This window comes from Sturnira hondurensis, unplaced genomic scaffold (genome assembly GCF_014824575.4).
Source record: "Sturnira hondurensis isolate 20B ecotype Veracruz unplaced genomic scaffold, ASM1482457v3 Scaffold0021143, whole genome shotgun sequence".
Classification (NCBI taxonomy): Eukaryota; Metazoa; Chordata; class Mammalia; order Chiroptera; family Phyllostomidae; genus Sturnira; species Sturnira hondurensis.
In genome coordinates, this window is record NW_028093774.1 from 8,396,589 (window position 1) to 8,423,254 (window position 26,666).

The following is a 26,666-nucleotide window of genomic DNA, read 5'->3' on the forward strand; positions in this document are numbered from 1 at the left end:
AGGTCATACATGTCACCCACTCTAAAGAAGTGGAAGGAAGAAGAAAGAAAAGCTGGGACGTTCTGGATTCAGAAAGGATGGTAGTGTTTTAAAATCGGGGAGATTGGGGGTTTTTGAAATTGCACATTATTTGTGTGGTATCTGTGTTATTTTTATGCTTTTGAGAGACACAGCATCCGAGTGCTTCATCTGGCACTCTGGCTGCCGTCGCATAGAAATCTTTAAAAGCATTAATTGTGCCTGAATAAAAACCAGATATCTCTCTAATATTGCTCTGAAATATCAATTATGTAAGTAAATTTCTTTGGCTGAATACTAACCAAAACTAATTAGACCCAAATAGTACCTTATACGAGTATATGTTAAGCATTTCTAAACCCTGCAATTATGCTTACATTGAGAGAATAGCTTAATTCAGGATATCATAAATTTGAATTGTATTTTTAAATCATTACAGTTAAACTTGGCCATATTTTTTTAATTCTGTAATTGTAATTGATGTCTACAAATAATAGCAGTAGCTAATAGCCACCATATAGTAAGTTCTTAATGCAGATCTGGCCCAGGATTATCCCTTAATAGCTCATTTAAGCCTCATGACAATCTTATGTGGAAGTTGAAATCATTTCTAGTTATATTTTATAGATATAGAATAGGAGCCATTCTGGGTCTAGAGAAGATCATTTAGCAAAACACAAAAGAATTAAGATATAATCATTTTCATATAACAAAAATGTTTCTTTTAGTTTAATCAAGATACCAGTGGTCCATACAAGCATCGTAGTAAGGAATTAGGTTGTATGGACTGTAAGTAAACCTCAGTGTAATTATACATTGATAAATTTGCAGGGAGACTCCCATTGATGAGACGTGCCTCCCAGCTGCTGAGAACATCCCAGATTTGTTTACTTGTTTATTTGTAATTGTCGTCACGAAGGTGGACCCTTGATGGTCCCATTCTGTTCTTCGGTTATGAAGAGAGTAAGTCTTTACTTCCACTGAAAATACATCAAGTCCAACTGCTGCAAACTTAGATTTTCTTCCTCTCTTCTTTCTTTTGTACCTTTAAAACGTCTGTGTCTTGGAGATGCCTATTAGAGTAGAAAAATCAAACACAATGATAATAACAAGGTGAAAACATTTTCTTAAAAGGCATACGTTCACTGTCGATGGTGTAAGTAAATGGCTGTAGCTTGTCAGAAGAAAATATTTATTTAAAAATTTGCAGCAATTACCAAGATTTGATATGTGAGTATGTTGCAACTCAGCAATCCAGTTTTAGGAGTCTGCCCTCCTAATCTGTGCCTCCCTGAGTGGAAAAATGTACATGCAAAGGTCTTTCTTGTGGCATTATTTTCTTGCTGTTTTTATTACTGTTCTAGTTTTATAAGAATGAGAATGTCAGTGTAAAGTAAGATTGTCTGTGGACCAGATAACCCTACACTCCTGTGTCCAGAGTCAGAATGGAGTTTGAGATCAAGGTAGCAAATATTTTTTATTGTAGTATTCAGCTTTTGTAGTACTTCTTTGCTATCAGGCATTACTCTTGGCGTTTTCTATATGTTATCTTTTAGCCTTTGCACATAAGGTATAGATTGTCATCTTTGTTTTACAAATGAGGTGTCCTGGGCTCAGGGTGTCAAGAGACGTACCAGGACTGCAAAGTTGGTATGTGGAGGAACCATGTGACTACATTTCTCCACGAAGCTCAGCCCATGTGTCTTGACCTCTTTGGTGTATTAGGAACAGCATCATTATTTTTAATAGCAGAAAATTAGATGGCTGTGATGTTCGTTTTTCACCTCTCTTGATCCTTTCCAATTCTACATTATAATTTAATTGGTTTCCTTAATGCATAGCCATGGATTGGCTCACCGCACTACTTAAAGTCTCCCGTTGGCTCCTACTTCGCTTGAAGAGGGTATAGTCTAAACTCCAGTGCCAGGCTTTTGAAGCGATCTGGCTCCAGCCTCAGCCCCTTTCACCCAGTCTCGCTGCTGTGCTCCGAGGCCTGGGCTTCAGCCACCTGAGCAATCCACTCGCTCCTCTGGGAGCACACATTTTTCTTTCTGTACTTAAAGAAAAAGTACAGAAAGAAACATTAGCTTGAGTTCAGCTCTGGGTTTCAGTATTTCCTAATAGACAAATCACTTAATCTCTCTGACCCTTTGCTTTCCCATCCACCTGGAGTTGTTTGGCCTGTGTGGGATGATGCCTGTGTTGACTGGAAACAGAAAGTCCACTAGGCATCCTCTCAGCAGAAGGGATTCACTAGGGACAAAGCAGGGATGGCAAGGTGGTGTGTGCAGCCGTGGCAAGCCAAGTGCAAGACGGGGGAGCAGGGAGGAGGACATTCTTCTCGGGGGAAGAGGCGTTTAAGAGGAGGGGCAGTTATAACCGCCGGCTCCGTTGTCACTACAGAGTTCCTCCAGGAGGGCTTTTGCAACCAACCCACTTGGGGCGTGAGAGCGCCTCCCGAAGGCCCTCCCAGTCCTGTCTTGGTTAAGGTCTCTGCCAAGAGGTTGACACGTGTAAAGTGTTTAGTGGCGCCCCTGGCGGATAGTGATCCGTAGTGGCGGCTGCGTTAAAGTGAAGCCTGGAGAAGTACAGGATCCAACAGAAACAACCTGTGAAGTAAGAAAGCACAATAAGTGAGGTGAAGAGAAAGCCCTTCTTATGGGAGACTGCCAGCCAAACACAGAAGGAGTGGTGGGGTGAGAAAATCAGCACTGGATTCTAAAATGGACGGGCGCTAGTTTGATGAGGAACTGGTATTTTTACGTGGTCTCACTTCATCTTCCCGTAATTTACTAATTAATTACAAAGGGAAACGTTACTTTATAAAAATGGAGGAACCTGGCAAATCCCACCTTCATGACTCCACATCAGTGATGTTATCAAAATGAATACCAACATTGGGAAAGTTAACATCACGTGCTTCCTGATATATTGTAAGACAGAGACCATAATTTCATTGATATTCCTTCCAAGAATGTGTAACTTGCATCTGATCGTGAGGAAACGTTAGATAAAACCTAAATTGGAGGTTGGTCCTCAAAATAACTGGCCTCATCTCTCCAAAGATGTCAAGATCAAGAAACACTAAGGGTTTCAGACTAAAGGGCTCTGCTAGCCAGGGCGACCATGAACCAGGTCCTGGGCTCTGGGAAAAGTAGCTATGAAGAGCATTAACTGGGGCAATGACAAAATCTGAGTAGGGGCTAGAAATTAGATATTATTACTATTACATTTTATAGATAACGGTACTTTTATCATAGTTACAAGTTTGGGTCGGTGGTTGTGCTCTGGATCTGTGAAAGAGTGCCCTTTTTCTGAGGAGGCGCACACTGCAGGGTTTAGGGACAGGACCATGGTGTCTCCAGCCTGCTCTCAGCTGGCTTGGGGAGTGTGCACATGTGTAAAAGAGGTTACAAAAGCAAGTGACGCAAAATGTAAACAATTGGGGGATTTTCATAATGGGAATATGGAGATTTCTCGTACGGATTTTGCAAATAGTTTTTGTGAGTTTGAAACTGTATCAAGATACATTTTTTGAAAACCTAAGAGTAAGGCTCGTGACCTAGGAAAAACTGCTTTCACAGGGCCCGGATGGAATGGCCAGTTTTCTCCAGCCCTCCTAGAGTAATGCCAGGTTCTTTGCCACTGTCCCTCAGAATGTAAGCCTGTGAAACCAGATTAGGGTGGAATTTTTCCAAAACAGTGTTACTCGAGCTCGTAGCTTTCTCCTGCTCTGCCTTTGTTCAGGCCGCTTCAGCACATCCAGAAAGGTGTGTAGACTACGTGTGTTGCCCGTGGCGTGTGTGATTTCCCACAGCTGAGCATGATGAGGTTTGGACTGCAGACAGTTTGAGGCTCTGATCTGTGGCAAGAATTCAGAATGTAGCTCTTCTGTGTTGTCAGATTCAGTCCCTTGTGCTTGGACAGGCAGGTGGGTTCTGGTGAGAGCCTCTTTGTAGATACTCCTGCGGGCAAGGTCAGAGACTTTAATGAGGGGACAGCCTGGGTGCAGTCCTCCAAGACACAAATTCGCTCTTCAAGCCTGTGCCATAAATATGTCAGCGATCCTTTTAGCTTGGCACATTCTCAAGGAAAAGATCGAAAGGTTGTTTATTGTGGCCATCAAAAAAATACCTCAGTATTAGCTACCCGCCCCCCCCCACCCCCAATCCTGGCTGTGAATGTCTACTTTTGAGTATGGTGACATTCTGACAAGAACTCTGAAACTTAATTGTGGAAAGTGTCAAAGATAGTGAAATGAAATGGCCCAATATATATAGAATTACTGGCTCTAAGCCATTTAAACATTTGAGAGATAGAATAGGGGATCTTAAGACATTTTTTCTGACAGTGATTAGCAAGACCGCCTACCTAATGAGGCTGCTCCTAGTACAGTGGTGCCCACGGTGGGGGGGAGGGGGGCGGCAATCCTGGTGTGTCAGGAAAAATCACCGTCTTTGTAGTCAGGCTGCTGCCGTTCACACCCATCACCCCACTTACCGGATGTGCGACTCTGCGTGGTGTATCCAACCTCTCTGAGTTTCACTGTTCTCTAGAGATCACCCTCCTTTCTCTGGGGGTAATACTGTTGTAATAGTACCTGCTGCAGAGCATTGTGTGTGAGGATCAAATCCATAATTACATCTAACTGGAACAGGCACATAGGCAGTGCCCAAATCTCTAGATGTTAGTACTTCCCTGTCTAGTCTCAGAAACACTGAGCTGTGTTTAAGGAGGACGGCCCAGACCCTGTTTTACATCACTTAATTTTCATCTGGCAGGGGCCCTTTCCCACCTTGGGGACTAACCTGGGATTAGGGTGCTGCTTCCATGCAGGCAGCGGTGGCCAGGAGTGTACCTCGTTTGTCCTCACTGTGGTGTCCACAGAGGCAGAAAGCCTCAGGAGTAGCAGTGAGCACTGGACATTTGCATGCTGTTTCTGACAACTTTCCTACCCTACAGAGAATAAAAGCAGTCAGCATTGGCCTTAAAAACAAGAACAAAAACCTTCACACATTGCAATTACTTATGGAAGGACTTGGCAAAGACTTGAGGAAGGTAATTTCTAGAAACCTAGAGAATCCATAATTTTGGTAGGGAAGTTATTCAGGGGAGAAAAGTTGGTGTGGATCACAAGCCCACTGGGCAGAGTGGACCTTAAATAATTCTAGTATTAATTTCCACTCAGGTGTTTTATTCAATGTGTATTTTTCAATAAGTCTTTCATATGAAAAAAATGTAGCTTATGCCCTGTTGCAGAAGGAGGGGGGAGAAATCTCGAGGTATAACTCCGAGAAGAATCTGACTCTCAGGTTTCTGTGAGCACCTGGGGTTTCAGGACGCCCCTCACCAGTCTGATGCTGCCGCCGATGCTTTCCCAGAGCCGCACTCAGTCCCGATTCTTTGGTTCTCTCTCAAGGGAATACAAATTGTATAGTTCAACTCAAATGCAATAGTACCCCTACAGTCCTTTCTGAATTTTGTTGTTTATTTGCTGTCTCACTGCCTGGCTAAGTTGTTTCTAGAACAAGTTTCTAGGACGAGCCCCAGCCTTCCCCTAACAGTCGCTGGATGTCGAGACAAGTACAGAGCTGTAAAGACACCAGAGGCGATTCCAGCCCGTCCTCCGCATTCACAGGTCTTGTTGAGAATGGGACCCCTTGCTCCATTTCACTTTTTAAGCTTCTGAACATCCCCAGTCCAATCCTAAATACAAATAGGCTCCAGGACAGTTATGCCAAGCCTGGGCTGGCGTCTGGGAACAGAGCTGAGTGCCCAGGAGCAGTGGTGCTGGGTGTGTGGGCTGTGCCAGTCAAGTTCATGGCGCTGGCCAGCTGTGGTAGGAACCTGCTCTCAGATGTTCCCCTGTGCTGGCGGTCAGCACTCAGCTGTTTGTTTGTAAGTTCATTTTCCATTCAGATATATAATGCCATGTTTAGGGTGATGTTCCTTAAATGATTTTAGCTTACAACTCCTTGGGGAATCCAATAAAAGCTGCAGACCCTTTTGTCTCAGAAGAAGGCACATTTGCTTACACAAACTCGAAAAAAATGCAGTAATTTCAAAGAATTTACATGGGGCACTTTCAGGATGGTTCATGAAGCCTTTTAAATGCTCTAAAACTGGCCATTAAAAAATCTGTCTTCCTCTTCCTTTGAATAGGTTCTGGCGGGGCTTTCTTGAACCTCTTAACCATCTCAGAATATATAATTCATGATAATGATAATAACCACCACTTACTTACTGAGGTTTCACTACTTGTCGGACACGATGTGTTCCTCGTAGCCACAAGGGTACTCTGGATTGTCCCTTCCAAACCTGCCCTCCGCAGCCTTCCCCATCGCAGGCAGCCCGGCTCCTGTCTCCTCAGGAGTACAGGTGGCGCGGGATCCTGCCCCCACCCCTGTGGTTACCGTGGGTCCTCTTAGCAACCATCATCTCTCACCTTGTGCATTGCACGGGAGCTCCTGACGTCCACCCTCACCGTTCTCAATGCGGTGGTCAGAGTCATTGGTCCTGTTAAAATGCAGGTCTTGTACTGTTATTCAACTCTGAATCCTCCAGAGGTTTCCCATTTCGTTCAGAGGAGAAGATGGAACCCTTATAACGGCAGAAGCTCTGTGCTGCCCCACTGCGGGGGGTGGGGGGCGTGTGGCGTGTGCGGCTGTTCACTTGGACATACAGAGCAGCCTCCACAGCAGTGGCTGTCAGGACCCACCCCCGCTGCCCCATGCCCTCACCTACTCGCTTCTATGGCCTGGGCTCTCCCGCTCCTTTCCCTCATCACTGTTCTGGCCACGCCAGCCTCCTTTCTGAGTCTCAAGTCTGCCAGGCCCTCTCCTGCCTCAGGGTCTTCGCCCTTTTGCTTTACTTCTGCCAGGAGGAGTCTTCCCGCGCAGAGCTTAGCTTGTGTCTTTACGTTCCTAGAGTCTTTGCTCAGAAGTCACGTTGGTGGGGCGGTAACCGACCACCCTTATTAAGATGCTGTCCTCACTTCTACCCTAGCGCGCCTTATCTGCCTTTATCTGTGCTGGAGTTTGTTGAGTTTTTTTTTTTTTGGGGGGGGTTAGTAATCACCATCTTCCCACATATTTACAATAGCTTGTTTATGTATGTTTCTCTCTTCCCACGGGAATGCAGGTTATACTAGGATGGAGGTTATTGTCTGTGTTGTGTGGTACTGTGTGTGTAGGACCTAGAAGAGTGACTGAGACATAATAAGGACTCAAATATCTGTTGAATGAAATGAACAAACCCTAAGAAGATATATATTTCTTATAAATACAGTTTTAGATTTAATGAGATTAAGCAGCCCTCTGAAAGTCACACAACTGATAGGTAGGATACGTAGAATTTTTGCACATTCTGATGTCAAAAACTGTGTTCTTAACTACTGAAAATATTTCTTTTTGAGGAAATGCAAAATAGCAGGTCAAAATATAGTCCAGAAATGATAGTGTTAGAAAGCTGAGGAGTCAAGTTCAAGTTGCTAGCAGTGGCTGCAAATTTGGGGGCAGGGAACTCTAGAAAAAAGGGAGCCACAGGTGAGGAGGTTCCGAAATCTGTGTGCCCTGACTGGCTCCTGAACAGAATGCACAGGGCAAGGAGCCAAATAGAGGTCTCACCAGCTCCTGCCTCAGGGGAGACAGAGGTTAGAGTCCACTTCCTCCCAAAGTACATGGACTGGGTAAATAGAACACCACAAGATGTTCATTAAAATTCTAGAAAACTCTTGTCTTAGGAGTAAGAACCATATTCCCAGACTCCAAAATAAATACTAGTGTTTATGCATAAATACCATACTAGATTTCAGTAAATACTTAAAGGTAGAAAAAATTCCTTGTTAGTTTGCAGGAATGTTATTTTCTTTTATACCTGTTTAATAATTAGCTTTGTGTGAAGATACAGTTGAAACCCCTTGGCAAAACGCAGACGCCTTAGTCGGGCAGTGCTTTGTGCTGGCACGGGCTTTGTGAAATACACTGCAAGACAACAAGCCGTTACTGCTGTATCTGCTTTTTAGAATTTAAAGTTAAATGGGGACTTTGAAGTTAAAACGATAAAAACTTGTGAGCTTATGAAGATTTTGCTTTGTTCTTTTATCAAGTTGTGGTAAACACAACAGATGGAAATACTTGTGATAAATGCTTTTCAGTTTTTTTTAGGAGAAAAGCTTTACTCTGTATCTGTGACTATTTTCTAGGTATATGCTGTTGTGTGTTAAGGTGGCAACGGTTACTTTCTGATGAAATTATCGGTTTACCAATAAATGTCTTATTACAGCTGGTTATGAACATAATGGTGTTTTTTTTATTATCACTCAATTTTCTTTATTTACTTATCACTGTAGCCTTCTGTCTCTTATTTCCTCCTTCCTCTTGAGATAAACGGGGCCGACTGACAGGGAGACGGAGCCCTTTGGGTTCAGGTGTTTTGATTTGGCCGCACTGCACCCCATTTTCTGTTGGGCTCTGAGAGGCCGTAGGATGGCCACCTGCTACCTATCATACATGTTCGGAAGGATACATAGAAAACTCTGGAAAATAGGGCATCTGCTTAGAAACAGTGACTGTTAAAAGGAAAACTGGGAGTTTCCTGTGTGTCTCGTACTGTTCATCTTTTATTTCAGTCTCTGAGTGGCGGATGTCTCAGCACTGCGCAGCAAGTTAAATTCCGGGCAGTGGCGGCAGAGGGTTCTGATAAGCTGTCTTTTGGAAACTGTATTTAAATATATGCAGGATTCATGGAATAGTTTTGGTGGCAATACTCTATGCAAATCCACTTGGTTGCAGTTAGGGTAGTCATTACTATATGAATTTAGTAATATTCCATATGAAACTGTATACTAAGAATTGTGCCCCAAAATCATATTAAAAATCCGTGCCTTATGGTTAATCCAAAGTGATTAAAAGGAAATTCTTCCTGTAGTTTTTGAGCACAAGTCAAAGAGAGAAAACTGTATTTCATTTTTAGATTATATAAATGGTGGAGAACTTTTTACTCATCTTTCTCAAAGAGAGCGCTTCACGGAGCCCGAGGTGCAGGTCTACGCCGGAGAGGTCGTGCTCGCCCTGGAGCATCTGCACAAGGTAAGCCGCCGCCTCTGTGCGTCCTCTTCCCACTCGGCTGCTACCCGGGGTTGCGCCTCGGCGACCGAGCGAACGTCTTCACTGTCTTTGGGGGGACTGCGAAAGCACTCGTGTAGACTGTTGATCGAGTTGCGCAACTTCACAGTTTTCCTTTTCAAAAATCGACTTTTTTGTATCAGCTCCTGTGATGCAGATTTAAAATGTAGAACCTGAGCAATTCTTAATTATTTTTCATAAAAAACCCTAATGCTTATTACAAAGTATCATCAGAAGAAAATCTGTCATTCTTCAGTATTATTTTACATTAGTTTCAGATGTGCAGCATGGTGATTAGACAGCCGTAAAGTGTTTGCCCTGGTTTTTCCAGTACCTAGCTGGCACCAAACATAGTTATTACCATGAACTTTTCATTCTTAAAATAACCTTTAAGAGAAAACCAGAATATACAATGTGTATTTCCTTAATTGTGACTACTCTGTTGCAGACTGCCTTACATCTTCACAGGTGTGTTTTCTGAGTAGGTTGGAGAATATGAATTATTTGAAAGAAGCCTCCACCTGTGCTGTCCAGCTGTGTCCCCCTCCCACTCTGGCCCGTTCGTTTTGTCCCGGAGACTCTCTCTTACTCCCTCTTGACCCGCCCCCCCGCCCTGCCTCCATGGAGCATGAACTCAGATGCTAAAAACTTTCTATGAAGTTCATGTCTGTGAGGCTATTTGAACTCTGTAAAAATCAATTTAAACTTCAAAAAATACTGCTTCAGGTGCTCTTAATCTTGATCCAAGAAACTTTGACTAAAAGTTTTTTTTAACTTAATGAAGAAGCATTATTGTACAAGCAAGTAGTCATTACGTAGACAAGGCTTGTGTCTCGGGAACAGAAAGCACTAGAGTCATTTTTACTGAAGCTGTGAGACTCTAAGGAGACCTCCAGCTTGAGTCCCTAAATTGGGATGATGGACGATGCAGGCGCATCAGAAAGCCACGACTCTCCTTTGCCAAGTCTTCTTTGTCGAGTGTTCAGGTCCTACGCCGGACTACTGATAAGCAGATTACAGTACTGATTGTGGAGCACAGAAAAGGAAGGAGAGAGATGAGGGCGAAAGGCAGGAAGGAGCCAGGAAGTTAGAAAGGCAACGTGGAGACAATGGGTGGAAGAGGAACAATGATGAGAAGATACAGGAAAAGATATGGGAGATCAAGAAAAGGGCAGATCCAGCCTGGAACAGGAATGAGACCTGGCAGGTGGAGGGAGAGGGGTTCAGAATAGGAACCTTAAGGGGAGTGAATGAGAGATTTGTAAGAACAGGAGGGAAAGAGAAAAGACCCTGGGGGAGGGACTGAGTGCCCTGGAGGGAAAGTGAACAAGGAGTAAGCGGAGAGGGAGCTGAACCGAGGTGATGGGAATGGACATTGGTGCTCCTTTTGGTAGCATTGTTGGTGTGATGACAACTTTCACTCTTATGAGTATGTCATGGGATGGAAAGTAGTTGGGATGTCTTTTTATACATGAGCCAAGTGGGGCCGAGGAATAGGCTGAAAAGGTCTTTCCACTCTGTGGTTAGAGGTGTTGGAAGTTGTTTTTTATGGCATAAAAATGGTGTTGGGACTCCTTATAAATCCCAGAGGGAAGACTAACAAAATANTAAGAACAGGAGGGAAAGAGAAAAGACCCTGGGGGAGGGACTGAGTGCCCTGGAGGGAAAGTGAACAAGGAGTAAGCAGAGAGGGAGCTGAACCGAGGTGATGGGAATGGACATTGGTGCTCCTTTTGGTAGCATTGTTGGTGTGATGACAACTTTCACTCTTATGAGTATGTCACGGGATGGAAAGTAGTTGGGATGTCTTTTTATACATGAGCCAAGTGGGGCCGAGGAATAGGCTGAAAAGGTCTTTCCATTCTGTGGTTAGAGGTGTTGGAAGTTGTTTTTTATGGCATAAAAATGGTGTTGGGACTCCTTATAAATCCCAGAGGGAAGACTAACAAAATACAAAGCTCTGACAGGAAAGCTTAGTAAATGCAGTGTTTAATTTGTGTGAAAGCTTTAAATCTGGTTATTAAAGGAGAATCCATACACATTCATTCTTACTGAGACCGGGTCATCAGAAACAGAAGCGGAGAACGCGGTGACTGCTGGGTGCAGCTGTAACTGACGGGGAGTGGAAGTAATGCAGCAAGTCAGGTCTCCACTGGGTTCCCCTGCCTCCTGGTGCCCGGGAAAGAGAAACACGAAGAAGGGCCACACAAAAGCCTGTTTTGTTAACACCGGGTTTCCCAGGAAGAGACAAAAATGCGGGTCTGTTTGGAAGTGCTGTAGGAATAAAAACAGAGACATGAGTGCTGTGGGACCTGCTTAGTCTGGAGGCCACGCTCCCCATTTGGGAAGTGGTGGACGGAACTGGCCAAGGGCACCTGAAGATCGTCTGGGGTCAGGGTGGAGTCTGTGAAGGAGGACAGAGGCAGGAAGAAGCAACAGTCGGCGGGGAGACCCCAGAGAAGCAGGCCCAGCATGAGTGGACCCTCCCTGCACAGACAAGGAAGACTGGTTGGAGGGGTGCGGGGAGCCCAGCGGGTGCGCCAGAAGACGGAGGAATCAGCATTTGCCCTGTTCAATGACTAGGACCCATGATAGCTCAGCAGGAGACTGCCTCTTTTGGGTTTGTTTTTAAGGAGATATGAAAGACTTATGGAAGTTGTTAGTTTTAAATGCATATTTATTTGTTTTTACAGTTGGGAATTATATACCGTGACATTAAGCTTGAGAATATTCTGCTTGATTCTAATGGCCATGTGGTGCTGACAGATTTTGGTCTGAGTAAGGAGTTTGTGGCTGATGAAGTGAGTATTACAATTTTAATTTAAAGTCAGTAATAACAGAATATAAACAATGATGAAAAATTAGCTATAGAATAAGCATTTAATGGGGCTAATGCCATATGGATTGTGGATTTTTGTGTAGATTTACCTAGAGGAATGTTTGGCATGAGTGACTGTGAAGATTTTTGGTTTAAAGTGACCGTGGAACCACTCTGTTAGAATCGCAGTAAACCTTAGATGAAACATCCGGATTTCCCAGGTTAAGACTAAACAAGACTATGTGTTTAACTTTCCCATAAATGTAACTGAAGAGTTTCAATAACCCATGGGGGGCTTGAGAAGGATGGCTTAGGTGGTAGCCAATAGAAATCCAAGCATATGCGGTTTACATTGTGGTCACAAAGAAGGACATGTCATGTTGTGATGGTCCTCTGAGTTCACTTGACAAGAATGGTAAGAATCTACTAGACTTAATTCTTGAATAATCTTATTGTTTTGTTTTGCTTATATGAACTAAAATCTGCTAATGTGCAGATTTTCAATATGGAAGACTTTGCATTTTAATATTGATTGAGCTAGTTGAATATTACGAAAACATTGAATGACATTTAAAATTGTACATCTGTTGGTTGTAATTAGTACTATTTATGTAGCAGTTGTAATAAAATGATATTTGTACACTTACTAGTTATTCATCGTAACTAAGTAAATATGAATGTCAATTCATTTCTGTTTGAGAAATGGTTGATAGAGAACAAAACCGCAGTAAAATTTTTGAAGTAAGGGAGTTTGTATGAAACATATTATTCTTGGGTTCCAAATTAGGTGTCCCTGTTTCTGATTATTATCTTTTTTTGTCATATGCCAGAGCAGCCCTAGATGAATTAGTGCTGAAACTATAAAAACTAAGTATCTCAATTTTTTAATCTTATCTATATTCATTCAGTTTACTTATTTGATGAATGTTGGTTGACCACTTGTTACACTAGGTACTAGGTGATATGATGATGAATAAAATAGAAAGTGCCCGCCTTCATGAAGCTGTGGGTATAATATATTATCTTTGACAGGAAATCATAGTTATAAAATCAATTAGATGAGGTTTTGAGAAATTTACGTTGAAGTTTGATGTTTAATACTTTTTCTCCTTTGCGAAAGTTAGTGGCAACTTCAGTGAAATGTGACTGATTAAGTGTTAACAGTTGCTTCACCCCCAAACCCCACTATAGGTAACAGAGCAGGGTAGGCGTGCACTTGAAAGGGAGAGAAGAAAATACCAACCAGATTTGGGACATGGGTGGCAGAAATACTCATTGTAACCGACATTCACTTGTGTTAAAGTATCATCTTTCTTGGAATGAGTTTCTTTTTTGCTCATTCCTGTTCTCCCTCCTTGGTTTTCAGCTTCAGTGAGCTTCCTTGATCACACTTAAACCCTAAACAGTCGTGTGGGAAGCCCCAAGGCAGGCTCCTTTGCACCTTTGACCCCCACAGAGGCCCAGGCATTGGAGCCTCACTTCCGCCTCAGAGGAGAGGGGCAGGTGGGGTGGGGCACAGGGGTTTGATTGGAAGGATGTACAAGGAACAGGTCCCAGGGATGTGTAAGTCCACCTGTGGCTTGTGATGATGTCACAACTTCTTTTTCTATTTTGATTGCAATATAATTCTTTTCCTCTGTCTGTACTTTATTAGACTTAGTTTTTTCAGTCATACTATATTCTTAAAAACATTATTCTGAGAAGGGGGTCTGTCAGCTTCAGCAGACTGTGAAGGGTCCCTGGCATGTACAGGACCCCTGCATAGAAAGATGCGGTGCTCACCTGCCTCTCCCCATGGAACCATTCATACATTTGCCTTTCACTCCATGAGTATTGGTTGGGTGAGGGCCTTCTCCGAGCTAGAGTTAGACTGAGTTCTGGTAATACAACAGTGAAAAGAATCACAGTAAACCCCATGCTCATGGGTGTGTATGTCTGATCACTTGGCAAATGTTGGTGAGCAGCAAAATGTTAGGAACCGAAACAGAAAGAAGCAAACAATAATCAAACATGGATTGGAGTTTCCATACTGATTAGTCAGATCCGCTGTGTGACTGAATCAGCCAGGCTGCTCCTCACAGGAGAGACGACGGTGTTTTCTGCTAGTCTCGTCCGCAGCTATTCCTCAAGGGAAGGAAGGGCGTTCTCACCAGAGGCCATAGTTTTTGAGCACTTAGTTGTTTAGGTGCAAATATGAAATACAGGGATTTGATCTGAAGTGGAGAAGCAATTTACAGATTCCCTTACTATTCACCGAATACAGTCCAACTGCAATTAGTAATAGAGGGGTGAGTTGTCACATGTTAGTAAGCTTTGCAGTTCATCTCTTTTCCCCGTAAGACAACCAACCAGCTCTTAGTCCTGGAGAACACACTCTTCACGCGAGGATTCAGGTAGGACTCCCAGAGCTGGGAAGCTTTTCTGAGTCCATTAGCTGGGGAAGCTAGTGGTCTGTTGCCCCCTATCCTACCCATTTCCTGCTTAGCCAGTTTTCATGCCTAGACCCTTTCTATCTTGAAAATATTCCCAGGAAACAATTTATGTTGTGATTAGCTCTCATTTCTTTTTGCTTTCACTTCTCAGCCCAACTCACATTGAAACATCGTCTCTCTTGGAATGAGTTTCTTGTTTATCCACTCCTATCGTACCGCCTTGGTGTTCGGTTTAAACTGCACTTTAAGGAGTTTCCTCTTTGGTTTCCAGTTTCTATTATATATCTCTATCTCTTTCTCTAACTGACCTCTCTCCTTTTCAGCCTCTTCCTCTTGGACCCTTTCTGTCACCATTTAGCATGCCTAGTCTCTCCTGTCTTAAAAGTTTTTTAATGGAGAGACAAATTGGGTGGACAGACCGACCAGCAACCAGATAGATAAAAGCAAGAACAATCTCAGAATCCCATATTCCCTTCCAGCAAATGTCCTGTTCTCTTTTGTCACTATTGGCTCACCCGCTCTCCTTACCCACATGTCTCCTCTCACTTCCGCGCCGGCTCCAGTTGGCTTGTACCCTTGCCAACTGACCAAGCAGTTCTTGCTAAGGCCACAATTTACTTCAGTTTTGGTGCTTTTCAGTCCTCATCTTACTTGGCCAGCTGGTAGTGTTGAACTGGAAATTGCCTCTCACCTTGGCTCCCGTCACACCACACTCCCTTGACGTTCCTTCTTTCTCCCTCTGTTTTCACAGGCTTTTCCTCTTCTACCTGACCATTCAGCCCTACGCTGCTCACGGTCCAGTGCTGGGTACTCCTCTCGTTTTATGTGCATTCTGTCCCGGGTGCTGGTACTTCCCAAATACATGGCCAACACTGGCTTTTCTTCTGGGATCCAGACCCAAACATGCCCACAGTGTATGTCCACCTAACTTTCTCATAGGCTTCTCAAGTTCAACCTTTGAAAACTGAACTGATCTCCCCCTCCTTCTTTCCGTATATCTCAGTTTTATGTATTACAGAGTCTGTCCTCATTTGCTTGGGGAAATATGTTGTTATTTAGTTTTTAGGAAGTTATTTTTATGTATGCCTGAAGTTCCTGCTCATGGTGTAATACTCATCTCTGTATATTTGTTAATTTAATAATTCAGCAAATATTTATTGAGTACCTGCTGTGTACCAAGTATTGTACCAGACCCTAGAAATATAGTTGTGAACATAGCCAATTCCTTGCCCTAATGGGCCTGCATGCTAGAGGTATTCATCAAGTAGTTATATAATTATTTAAATATGCATTTTAATTATGAATTATTTCTCATTTAATTTTGAGTTATTTAATTATGAATTATTTTAGATTACATTTTGCTAAACTAGATTGTATATAGAATAAAATTGGTTTATTTTAGAAACCTTAAAAATCTTTTATATGATCAGGAGCACTGCAAATTTTATACTTTTACAGATGTGTTCTTTTCTCAACCACAGAATTTGAAAAATCCTTTGAGATTCTGAGAATGAAAGAAGGTATTTCTAACTATTTGCAGGCTAGTATATGTCCTTCATGGATCTTCTGAGAGTGCAGTTCAGCAAACATTTGTTGAGTTCTCACTGTGAGTCAGAGAATCTGCTAGGTATTGGATGTATGAGTCTAACTGAAGACTTTAAAAACATTAAGGGCATTTGTTCTTACTTATATATAAAGAAATAATGTCAAAATGACACATTTGTGTGTTATTATTTACCGTGTGCTTAAATATGGTCCCTGTTTTCATAATTTAACACTGAACACTTGAAAATCTTCCCAGCATTATTAAAATGAGCCTACATGTAGAGAAATAAAACTAGAAGAAAATAGCATCCTTGACATTTAAAACACAGGTAGCTACGTCAGTTATAACTCACTGCCGTGGTAGATGTGCTTAAAAGAAAAGGTCTACGGACTTGTTTTCTCTTCCCAGAAAATAGAAAAATGCAACCTGTGCTCAGTTTAGGTAATGTGATTTGCTAACTAATGTTTTAACATAAAAGAGGCTCTTAGTGAGTGCAAAGAATACAAAATAGAGTTGGGAGATCTTTTTGGTTCTACACTTCCTGGCTGTGTGACATTGGGCGAGTCACTGGGTCATTAACCCCTCTCAGTCTTGGTTTCTTCATCAGTAAAACAGTGTCTGCCATGTCTAGGTTAGAAGATTGTCACATGGACACAATAAGCTACTGTTTACGAAAGTGTAGAGCTCTACATAAACACCAGTTTCTGCTTGTAGGAGGCACTGTTCAGATTACTTTGAGCAAGATTAAAATATATGAATGAGAATCTTAAATTATTCCCCCTTAATATTCTTATTTGTAGGAAAGTTGTAATTTACAGTTTCCTCTGATAAATGCCTAGTTAATAATATGTGCAAGATTCTGCTGTTGCAACGTGTGTTTCTCAAGATGCGTAAGGGAGCTCAGGGTCCGTAAAGAGCACATTTGCGTTAGGAATCAGATAATTCTCTAAGGCAGAGCTTGTAGTGCCTCTGTCTCCATTCCTGATTCTTACTGTCCATATATTCACAGTTCTTTTCATTTGCATGTGTTACCAAAGAACCTGTTAGGTCTCTGTAGATAAGTCCTGTCAATCATTTCTCAAAGCCTTTGTGGTAAAATAGGTATAACATAAAACTTACCATCTTAACCTTTTTTAAGTCAGTAGTGTTAATTTTATTCATATTATTGTGCAACAGTTCTCTAGAATTTTCCCTCTTTCGAAACTAAACTCTGTACCCAGTCACCAACTCACCATTTTTTCCACCTACTAGCCTCTGGCAACTACCATTCTACTTTCTGTTTTAGTGAGTTTGACAATTTTAAATATTTTATTTTATTTTTGATTTTACAGGGAAGGGAGGGGAGGGAGAAGGAGAGGGTGAGAAATGTCAATGTGAGAGAGAAACATCGATTGGTTGCCTTCAGTATGCACCCTAGGGGACCGAACTTGCAACCCAGGCATGTGCCCTGTCTAGGAATAAAACCAGAGATCTGTCAGTTCATGGGACGACACCCAACCAACTGAACCACCCCAGTCAGGGCCTCATTTGGATACTTTTTATTTCTTTTTCTTGCCTAACTGCTTTGGCTAGCACTTCCAGTGCTGTGTTGAGTAGAAGTAGTGCAAGGTAGCATCCTTACCTTGTTACTGGTCTTAGAGGAAGAGCTTTCAGTTTTTCCATCATTGAATATGATGTTTGCTGTGGGCTTTTCATATATGCCTTTATTTTTTTTAATATTTTATTCATTTATTTTAGAGAGGTGAAGGGAGGGAGAAAGAGAGAGAGAGAGAAACATCAATGTATGGTTGCCTCCCGCTTGCCCCGCACTGGGGACCCGCCTGCAACCCAGGGATTTGCCGACTGGGAAGTGAACCATCAACCCTTTGCTTTCCAGTCCAACGCTCAACCCACTGAGCCACACCATTCAGGACTGTTTTTCTTGTTCTTGAGGAGTAAAATATTTTAAAATGAAACCTCTTCCTGTCTCAGTGTATAAGATGATCTCTTTATTTTCTTTTTTAAAAATTAACACTGTGAAATTCTTAATTTACTAGGAATTAATTTTTGTGTGTAAAATGAAGAGCGGATCTTAGTTTATTTTTTAATAGAGATAGTCCCATTGACTGAACTATTCATTGAATACTCAGTTATTCATTTCCCTACTGATTTGAAATGCAGTCTGTCAAACACCAAATTCCTATGTATGCTTGTGAGTCTGTTTCTAGGTTATTCACTCAGTTCCTTCTGTCTGTTTGCATCTCCCAAGTCAAAACCAAAAACCTTAAAGGCTATGCTTTTACCATGAGTCTTAAATCTGGAAAGGTGAGATCTTTCTTCCCTTCATTCTTCATCCTACTGTTCCTTTCTCCCTCCCCCATACCTGCCTACTCCGTCTTCACGCTCTTATCTATTCAGTCTTTGGCTGCCCCACATTAATGTGGAATGGAGACTTCCGGCCAGGTGGAGGCATAGGTGGAAACACTATGCCTTCTCCCACAACCAGGTTTGAATACAACAAAGGTTTGGAGAGCTAGGACACACCCAAAGACCAGAAAACGGAATTATACGGAAGTCTGACAACTACGAACCGTTCAACGGGGACAGTAAGAGAGGCGGAGCCAGCAGCGGAGCAGGGTCGGGCAGGACAGATCCCCCGACCTAGGCGCGCAGGCAGCCCGGAACCAGTCGGGGTGTAGGGCAGACTGACCGCAGTCACACATTTGCACACAGTGAGACGGACCACACAGGCCTCAGAGGGCGAACCCAGTGGTGGAGGGCTGATGGCGGTGGCACACTCGCGTGCAGTGGAACGAAACGTGTGGGCCTGGTGACAGTGGTGGCTGCTGCACCTCAGTGGCAGGTGGGAAGCCATTGTTCCTCTTTGACCCCACCCCCACATACAACGTCACAACCCAGCGACTGAGTTGCCCTGTTCTAGTGAACACTTTAGGGCTCTGATCCTGCTACGGAACAGGCACGAACAGCCCAAAAGATGGCGCAAGAAGAACTCAAAGTCCCAGAGCCAATAACTCTAAGCGACCAAGAAATTGCCAGCCTCTCAGAAGCACAATTCAAGACACTATTTATCAGGATGCTCACAGAACTGGTAAATTATAGTCACAAATTAGAGGAACATATGAAGGCTAAACTAATTGAAATGAAGGGAGATGTCCAGGAAACCAATAGCGATGGAAAGGAAACTGGGACTCAAATCAATGGAATGGACCAGAAGGAAGAATGAAACATCCCACAAGACAGGAATGAAGAAATGAGAATTCAAAAAAATGAGGAGAGGCTTAGGAACCTCCAGGACATCTTTAAACGTTCCAACATCCGGATTATAGGGGTACCAGAAGGGGGAAAGAAACAGCCACAAGTGGAAAACTNTGCTCTATCCAGCAAAGCTTTCATTTAGAATGGAAGGGTAGATAAAGTGCTTCTCAGATAAGGTCAAGTTCAAGGAGTTCATCATCACCAAGCCCTTATTATATGAAATGCTAAAGGGACTTATCTAAGAAAAAGAAGATGAAAAATATTAACAGTGAAAGGACAGCAAACTCACAGTTATTAACAACCACACCTAAAACAAAAGCAAACCAAGAGGACAGCTAGATCAGGAGTGGAATCATAGAAATGAAGAACACATGGAGGGTTAGCAACAGGGGAGTGGGAGGAGGAGAAGGGGGGTGAAGGCACAGAAAATAGCATAGATGGTAGGTAGAAAATAGATAGGGGGATGGCGAGAATAGTGGGGGAAATATAGAATCTAAAGAACTTGAGACACGTGGTTATAAACTAAGGGGGGGAGAATGGTGGGGCAGGGAGTGTGTGGGTGGAGGGGAATGAAGGGGGGGAATAGAACAACTGTAATGGTATAATCAATAAAATATATTTAAAAATGTGGAATGGAATTCATAAATTAATTTGGAGAGAACTGCAATCTTTGGATATTGAATCCTCCTATTAATGAATTTGCATACATGAATATTTATACATTTCATTTATTTTGTTGCTATTTTATGTTCTCTAATAATATTTTATGATTTTCTTTGGAATGCTTCATATATTATTAGTTTTATTTCTATAACTTTTTAATTTTTGCTTCTACTTACAAAAATTAGAATATCTATGTTTTTCTTGCCAAAGTACAGGAATGTTATTTCATTTTAGTCCCACTAATCCACAGATTCACTTCAAATCTTTACTTCCTGGATGAGTCTGATTGGCTTTTTGCAAATACCAGTTTAATATTTTAACAATATTTTTAGTTGTATTTAGGTGTTCAATTTGTTCTTGAGTCAATTTTGGTAAGTTAATGTTTACAGAAAATGTTATTTTTTCTTTAATTTTTTGGCATCATGTTAATAAAATTTCCTTATTTATTAATCTCTTTTAATTGTAGTAATATTTTCTTTTAAATTACTGTTGTTGATTTTTAACTTTTTTTCCTTCTTGATCAATTTGCTAGAGATTTGTTCATTTTATTTTCTTCCAACAAATAACTTTTGTCAAGCTCTAATTTTTTTCTATTTCTTTCATGCTATTCCTTTATTTCTTCATTCCTTTTACTTTCTGTGAGTTTTTCATATTTTCTAAACTTTTGAATGGGACACCTAGCTCATTAATATTTAATCTTTTTAAATAAAACTCAGTTTCTACAAGCAGCTTCAGGTGTATTCCACAAGTCCTGATACATAGCGTTTGTACTCTTATTCCAATAATCTAATATTCATTGTGGGCTTTTTCCATTGGGACATGAATTACTTAGAAATGGGTTTTTCATTGTTCAAAAACATGAGTTTTTGGACTTCTGGCCAAGATGGAGGTATAGGTGGAAACACTGTACCTCCTTGCACAACCCAGTTTATGAACAACAAAGATTTAGAAACCAGAACACAACCAGAACAGAGAGAAAATTGAACTGTACAGAAGTCTGACAACAACAAACCATTCATCCAGACCGGTAAGAGGGGCGGAGTCAGCAGCTGGCAGAGCGGGGTTTCGCAGGAAAAAGTGGCCAGACCGACCCATGCAGGCTACAGTTGGCAGATCGCAGGTGTGGGGTGGCAACGGGCAGACCCAGTGAGGGTGCAAGGTAGTGGGCTGACCACGGTCACACATTCGTGTGACCAGGTGAAAAAACAGATAGTGAGACAGATCGCGCAACCCAGGGCTCCAGCGAATGGAATTAAAGCCTAAAAGCAATAATTGGAAAAACTTTCAGGGGTCGAAGTGCCAGGAGAGGCTCCCAGGCTCACAGAGAGTTCATTGGAGAGACCCACAGGGTCCTAGAACATACACAAGCCCACGCACCCGGGAATCAGCACCAGAAGGGCCCAATTTGCTTGTGGGAAGCCTCAGAGGGGACAGAAATCTGAGAGAGAGGGGAGCAAAGTGCCATTTTTTTCCCTCTCTGATCCCGCCCCCATGTACAATGTCACAACCCAGTGACCTGGGTTGCCCTGCCCTGGTGAACACCTAAGTCTCCGCCCCTCATACCTAACAGGCACAAACTGACCAAGCATTATGGCTCAAGAAGAAGAACAGCTCAAAGCCCCAGAGCCAATACTTCTAAGCGACCAAAAGATAGCCAACCTATCAGATGCACAGTTCAAACCACTGGTGATCAGGATGCTCACAGAACTGGTTGATTTTAGTCACAAATTAGATGAAAAAATGAAGGCTACACTAAGTGTAATGAAGGAAAATGCACAGGGAACCAATATTGATGGGAAGGAAACTGGGACTCATATCAGTCGAGTGGACCAGAAGGAAGAAAAAAACAACCGAACAGAAAAGAATGTAGAAACAAGAACTCAAAAAAAAAAAATAGGGAGAGGCTTAGGAACCTCCAGGACATCTTTAAACGTTCCAACATCCGAATTATAGGGGTACCAGAAAGAGAAGAGGAACAACAACAAGTGGAAAACTTATTTGAACAAATAATAAAGGAGAACTTTCCCAATCTGGCAAAGGAAACAGACTTCCAGGAAATCCAGGAAGCTCAGAGAGTCCTAAAGAAGTTGGACCCGAGAAGGAACACACCAAGGCACATCATCATTACATTAGCCAAGATTAAAGTGAAGGAGAGAATCCTAGAAGCAGCAAGAGATAAGGGGACAGTCACCTACAAAGGAGTTCCCATAAGACTGTCAGCTGATTCCTCAAAAGAGACCTTACAGGCAAGAAGGGGCTGGAAAGAAGTATTCCAAGTCATGAAATCCAAAGACCTACAACCAAGATTGCTCTATCCAGCAAAGCTTTCATTTAGAATGGAAGGGCAGATAAAGTGCTTCTCAGATAAGGTCAAGTTCAAGGAGTTCATCATCACCAAGCCCTTATTGTATGAAATGTTAAAGGGACTTATCTAAGAAAAAGAAGATAAAAAGTACGAACAGTGAAAGGACAGCAAACTCACAGTTATTAACAACCACACCTAAAACAAAAGCAATCTAAGAGAACAGCTAGATGGAGAGCAGAACCACAGAAATGGAGATCACATGGAGGGTTAGCAACAGGGGAGTGGGAGGAGGAGAAGGGGGGTGAAGGCACAGAAAATAGCATAGATGGTAGGTAGAAAATAGATAGGGGGATGGCGAGAATAGTGGGGGAAATATAGAATCTAAAGTACTTGTGACACATGGACATGAACTAAGGAGGAGGAATGGGGGAGGGGGTGTGCAGGGTGGAAGGGAATGAAGGGGAAGAAATGGGATAACTGTAATGGCATAATCAATAAAACATTAAAAAACATGAATTTTTGGTTATCTTCGGGTAAATGAGCTCTAATTTTGCTTTCTGTTTGGAGAACAAAATATATGTGATTTATTTTTGTAGTATTTGATATTTGCATTGTGATCTATTACATGGTTAATTTCTGTAAATACCTAATGTTTACCTGGAAAGACCGTGTATTCTCTAATTGTTGGATATATAGTTTTATATACTTTTTAAAAAGATTTTATTTATTTATCTTTAGAGGGGAAAGGAAGGAGAGAAGGAGAGAAATATCAATGTACGGTTGCCTCTGTGAGTCCCGTGCTGCGACTTGGCCTGCAACCCAGGCATGTGCCCTGACTGGGAATCTAACCACGATTGTGTGGTTCACAGTCCCAAGCTCAATCCACTGAGCTACACCATCCAGGGCTTTACTTCACTGATTATTGTCCTGCTTGATCAGTCAGTTATTACAGAAGAGATATATTAAAATACCCATAATGATTGTGGATTTGTCCATTTCTTGATGATCTCTCCATTTTTGTTTATATAGTGTAAGGCTCTTCAATTTGTGAGGGTGTTCAGGTTTGGAATAGTGTTATTCCCCTCGTGAAATGTTCTTTTTATGATCACACAATGACCCTACCTTATTATAATAATCCTTTTTACCTTAAAGTTCATTTTCTTGCTGTTAATAAGATACTTCAGCCTTCTATTGGTTTGTGCTGGTCTGATGTATCTTTTTCCATCTCTTTACTTTCAATATTTCTTTGTCATTATGTTTTAGGTGTGCCTTTTGTAAATAACATATAGCTGGATTTTGTTTTTGATCCAGAGAGTTTCTGTCTTTTAACTGGTGAGTTAAATCTGTATATTATGATTACTGATGTATTTTAATTTTTTTCTTCTTACTGTGTTTTTCTTTCTACCATAGTTTCTCCTTGCTTTCTCCCTCCCTTTCCTGACTTCTATTCAAATGATTAAGATTACTTTATTTCATTTCCCCCTAATGATCTAGAAGTTGTGTGTTTTATTTCTATTCTTTTAGTAGTTATACCCTGAAATTTTTAACTTATGTAATGACTTGGTAGAGTCCAAAATTAATCATTATGTCCATGGTTGTCATGACCACTTCAAGAACATTAGAATGTTTTAACTTCAATTATCCATCTAATTTCATATATTATTGTTACTTACTATTTTAGTCCCACCTTACATTTCCTCAAGTTAATCATTGCTATGTAATTATCATTTTTGTTATATAAATGCAATACTTATTTAGATTTTTTCACATGTTTACCTGTTTCCTCTGCTCATTGTTGCTTCTTACATCTTACTCTTTTCTTGTGAGTTCAGTTTATTTTTGAAGTGCACACTTTAGATTTCTTTTAGCAAGGATCAATGGATGATAAATAGTAAGTCTATCTCTGTCTTAATATACCTTTATTTTGCCTTGTATATCCAGTAATTATTTATATGTATGTATGTATACATATGTATGTGTGTATATATGTGTATATATATATATGCATACATATACATACACACACATCTAGGAATAGACTAGTTTTTTTTAATATCTTTTTATTGTAAAATAAAACACAAAACAAAAGTATGGTTAGTGAATTATTGTAAGATAAACACTCTTATAACCACTACTCAAGAAATAGAAATGCATGAGCTATGAATATATTTTTATTTAGTTTGCTTGGGACTCTTGAAACATTTAGGATAATTTTCTCAAATATATCTTCTGTTTTACAGATTCCCTCTTTAGTTGTATCTATTTACTCTGCCTATTTTTTGTTACTGTAGTTTTTCATTTATATAGTTCTCTTTGATTGTTTTTCATATCATTCTTATCTTTCCTATGCTGCTGTATTGTTTCATGGATATTTTTCTTTCTTTATATCTTTCATCTTTTACAACATACTGGTCTTTTATAGATTACTTGTCCACCATTTAAAGTAATCCTTTTTGATGCATTTATGGAGTCTAGTTTATTTGTTTAGTGTTTTTATGCCTCCAGGGCTTCCTCAGTGTGAATCATGGGCCACGTAAGCTGTGGGAATTCCTCTGGTTCTGCTCCGCTCCAGGATGTCACCATGCTGGACCAGATTTTCTCCCTTTCCCAGTACTACAGGGGAGAGTAAATCCATGCCCCAAACCTACAAGAGATGCAAGCCTAGAATGTGATTCCACAGGAAATGCTTATTTGTTTGTTTTTAAAGCTAGGACCCAACTGAAACAAACCTGTGTAAGTGGGTGAAGTTTGTTTTTCTAGACTTTACATTTACTCAGGGTTCAGCTGTCTTAGGTTCCAAGGTTTGCGCAAGGGTGTTAAGTCCAGTCCACCCCATTTCAGTGGAGGGCTCCATGTTTTGTCCTCATAAAAGTATCCGAAGTCACGCTTCTGGATTGCTGAGACCTGAAACAAATTACCTGGTTTCTTTCTGGGCAGCCATGGCACAGGTCATATGGCCCCCTCACTGGTTTTCAGTGCCCTCCCCAGTGCTGGCACCTCCCTGGCACCCCAGGGTCCTTTCCTCCCTGGCACCCCACCTCCTTTCCAGGGGTTAGAACACAGTCTTAGATGATTCGCAATCCAATATTCACTTAATATCGAACACTTCTAGGTCATTGTTGTGAGATTTTTCAAAATTAGGGTGGGGAGAAAAACACAGTGTGGAAAAACTTTTTGTCATTGGTAATTTACATTTAAGTTACAAATTTATAATGAGCAGATAATAATGGAATAAAACATTGGCAAACAAAAACTAGGAATTATTTAGTGTAGTGTTGAGAAATACTTGAGAGTTTGGCAGCTGAGCTCCTATTTGTATCCTTCTCTAGGAGGATACCAGTTTTTGTAGAGTTTTTTGGGTTTTTTTACACAGTGTTATCTGATTGTTCTAAGGAACAGTGAAGCGTTTTTGATCACCTGATCACGCAAGCACAACAACATTCCGCATTATCGGCCAGAGTGGTGTACACACGCTGCTTTTACTGTTTTCATTTTCAAGTAAATTCTCATTCACTGTATTTTAACTTTGTGTTAGCTTTACTAAGTAATGTTCCTTGCAAAATAATGTTAAATTAAATTCTAAATAGGTGGATTGACTATCTCCCTGAGAAAAATATTACTGTAACTACATTTTGAACAAACAGTAACCACAGTAGAATGTAGCTATGCCATCCCATCTCATTGTTGCTTCTTACATCTTACTCTGGTGAGTTCCGTTTATTTTTGAAGTGCACCCTTTAGATTTCTTTTAGCAAGGACCAATGGATGATAAATAGTAAGTCTATCTCTGTCTTAATATACCTGTATTTTGCCCTGTATATCCAGGGCCATCCCAGCCTCTTCGTATCATAGTTCACAAAATACAACCACGCAGCCTTTCCTGCCTCCCCCCCCCCCAAACCTTCCCCTGTCATGCTCAGTCTGCTGTCTAGGTAGAATTACTGGAATTATCTTGAAGTTAGAGCCCAGAGGAGGAAGAGGGAGCGGGTACAGGACTGCAAGGGAATCAAATGGCCGTGGTTTCTTTTTTAAATGAGAGAATTAAGAAATGCTTTGTCTTTGTTTACTATTATTATTCCTCAGTGACTGGGACTTCCCAACACTTAAGATTTAATTTTACTGCCTTCTAGAATTCCTATCAAATAGATAATTGCGTATTAATTATTTGTTAAGTAGACACTACCTATTCCCCCCATTAAAAAAGAAAAAAGAAAAGCTGAAGGAAGAGCGTGGAGGTGGGGGGAGTATATTCCAGCTCTTCCCGTGGTTCTCAGCGCCGTCCGTGTCAAGACTATAAAGAACCGAGCGCATGGTTCTCACTGACAGACGAGGAAGACACCGGAAGTCTTTCTGGCAGTAATCTGTAAAATCTGTATGTTTCATACCCTTTCACACAAAACGTATGAATGTCCAGAGTTTTGAAGAAGAGAATGCATCCTGACTTGTAAAATTTAATCATTGTCTCAGAAGGAAATGCATGTAATTTCAAAATGGTTTGTGATGT

The 26,666-nt window shown here is 41.3% G+C and overlaps 1 protein-coding gene across 2 annotated transcripts in view; it reads left to right on the forward strand.

Annotated features, from left to right (window-relative positions):
• RPS6KA5 (ribosomal protein S6 kinase A5) overlaps positions 1-26,666 on the forward strand; it is a 134,623-nt gene that overhangs the window by 65,259 nt on the left and 42,698 nt on the right. For both annotated transcript variants that reach the window (XM_037031087.1, XM_037031088.1), the window contains 2 exons: positions 8,992-9,107; positions 11,837-11,944. In XM_037031087.1, coding sequence (XP_036886982.1) covers positions 8,992-9,107; positions 11,837-11,944 — 224 coding nt within the window. The remainder of the gene's footprint in view (positions 1-8,991; positions 9,108-11,836; positions 11,945-26,666) is intronic.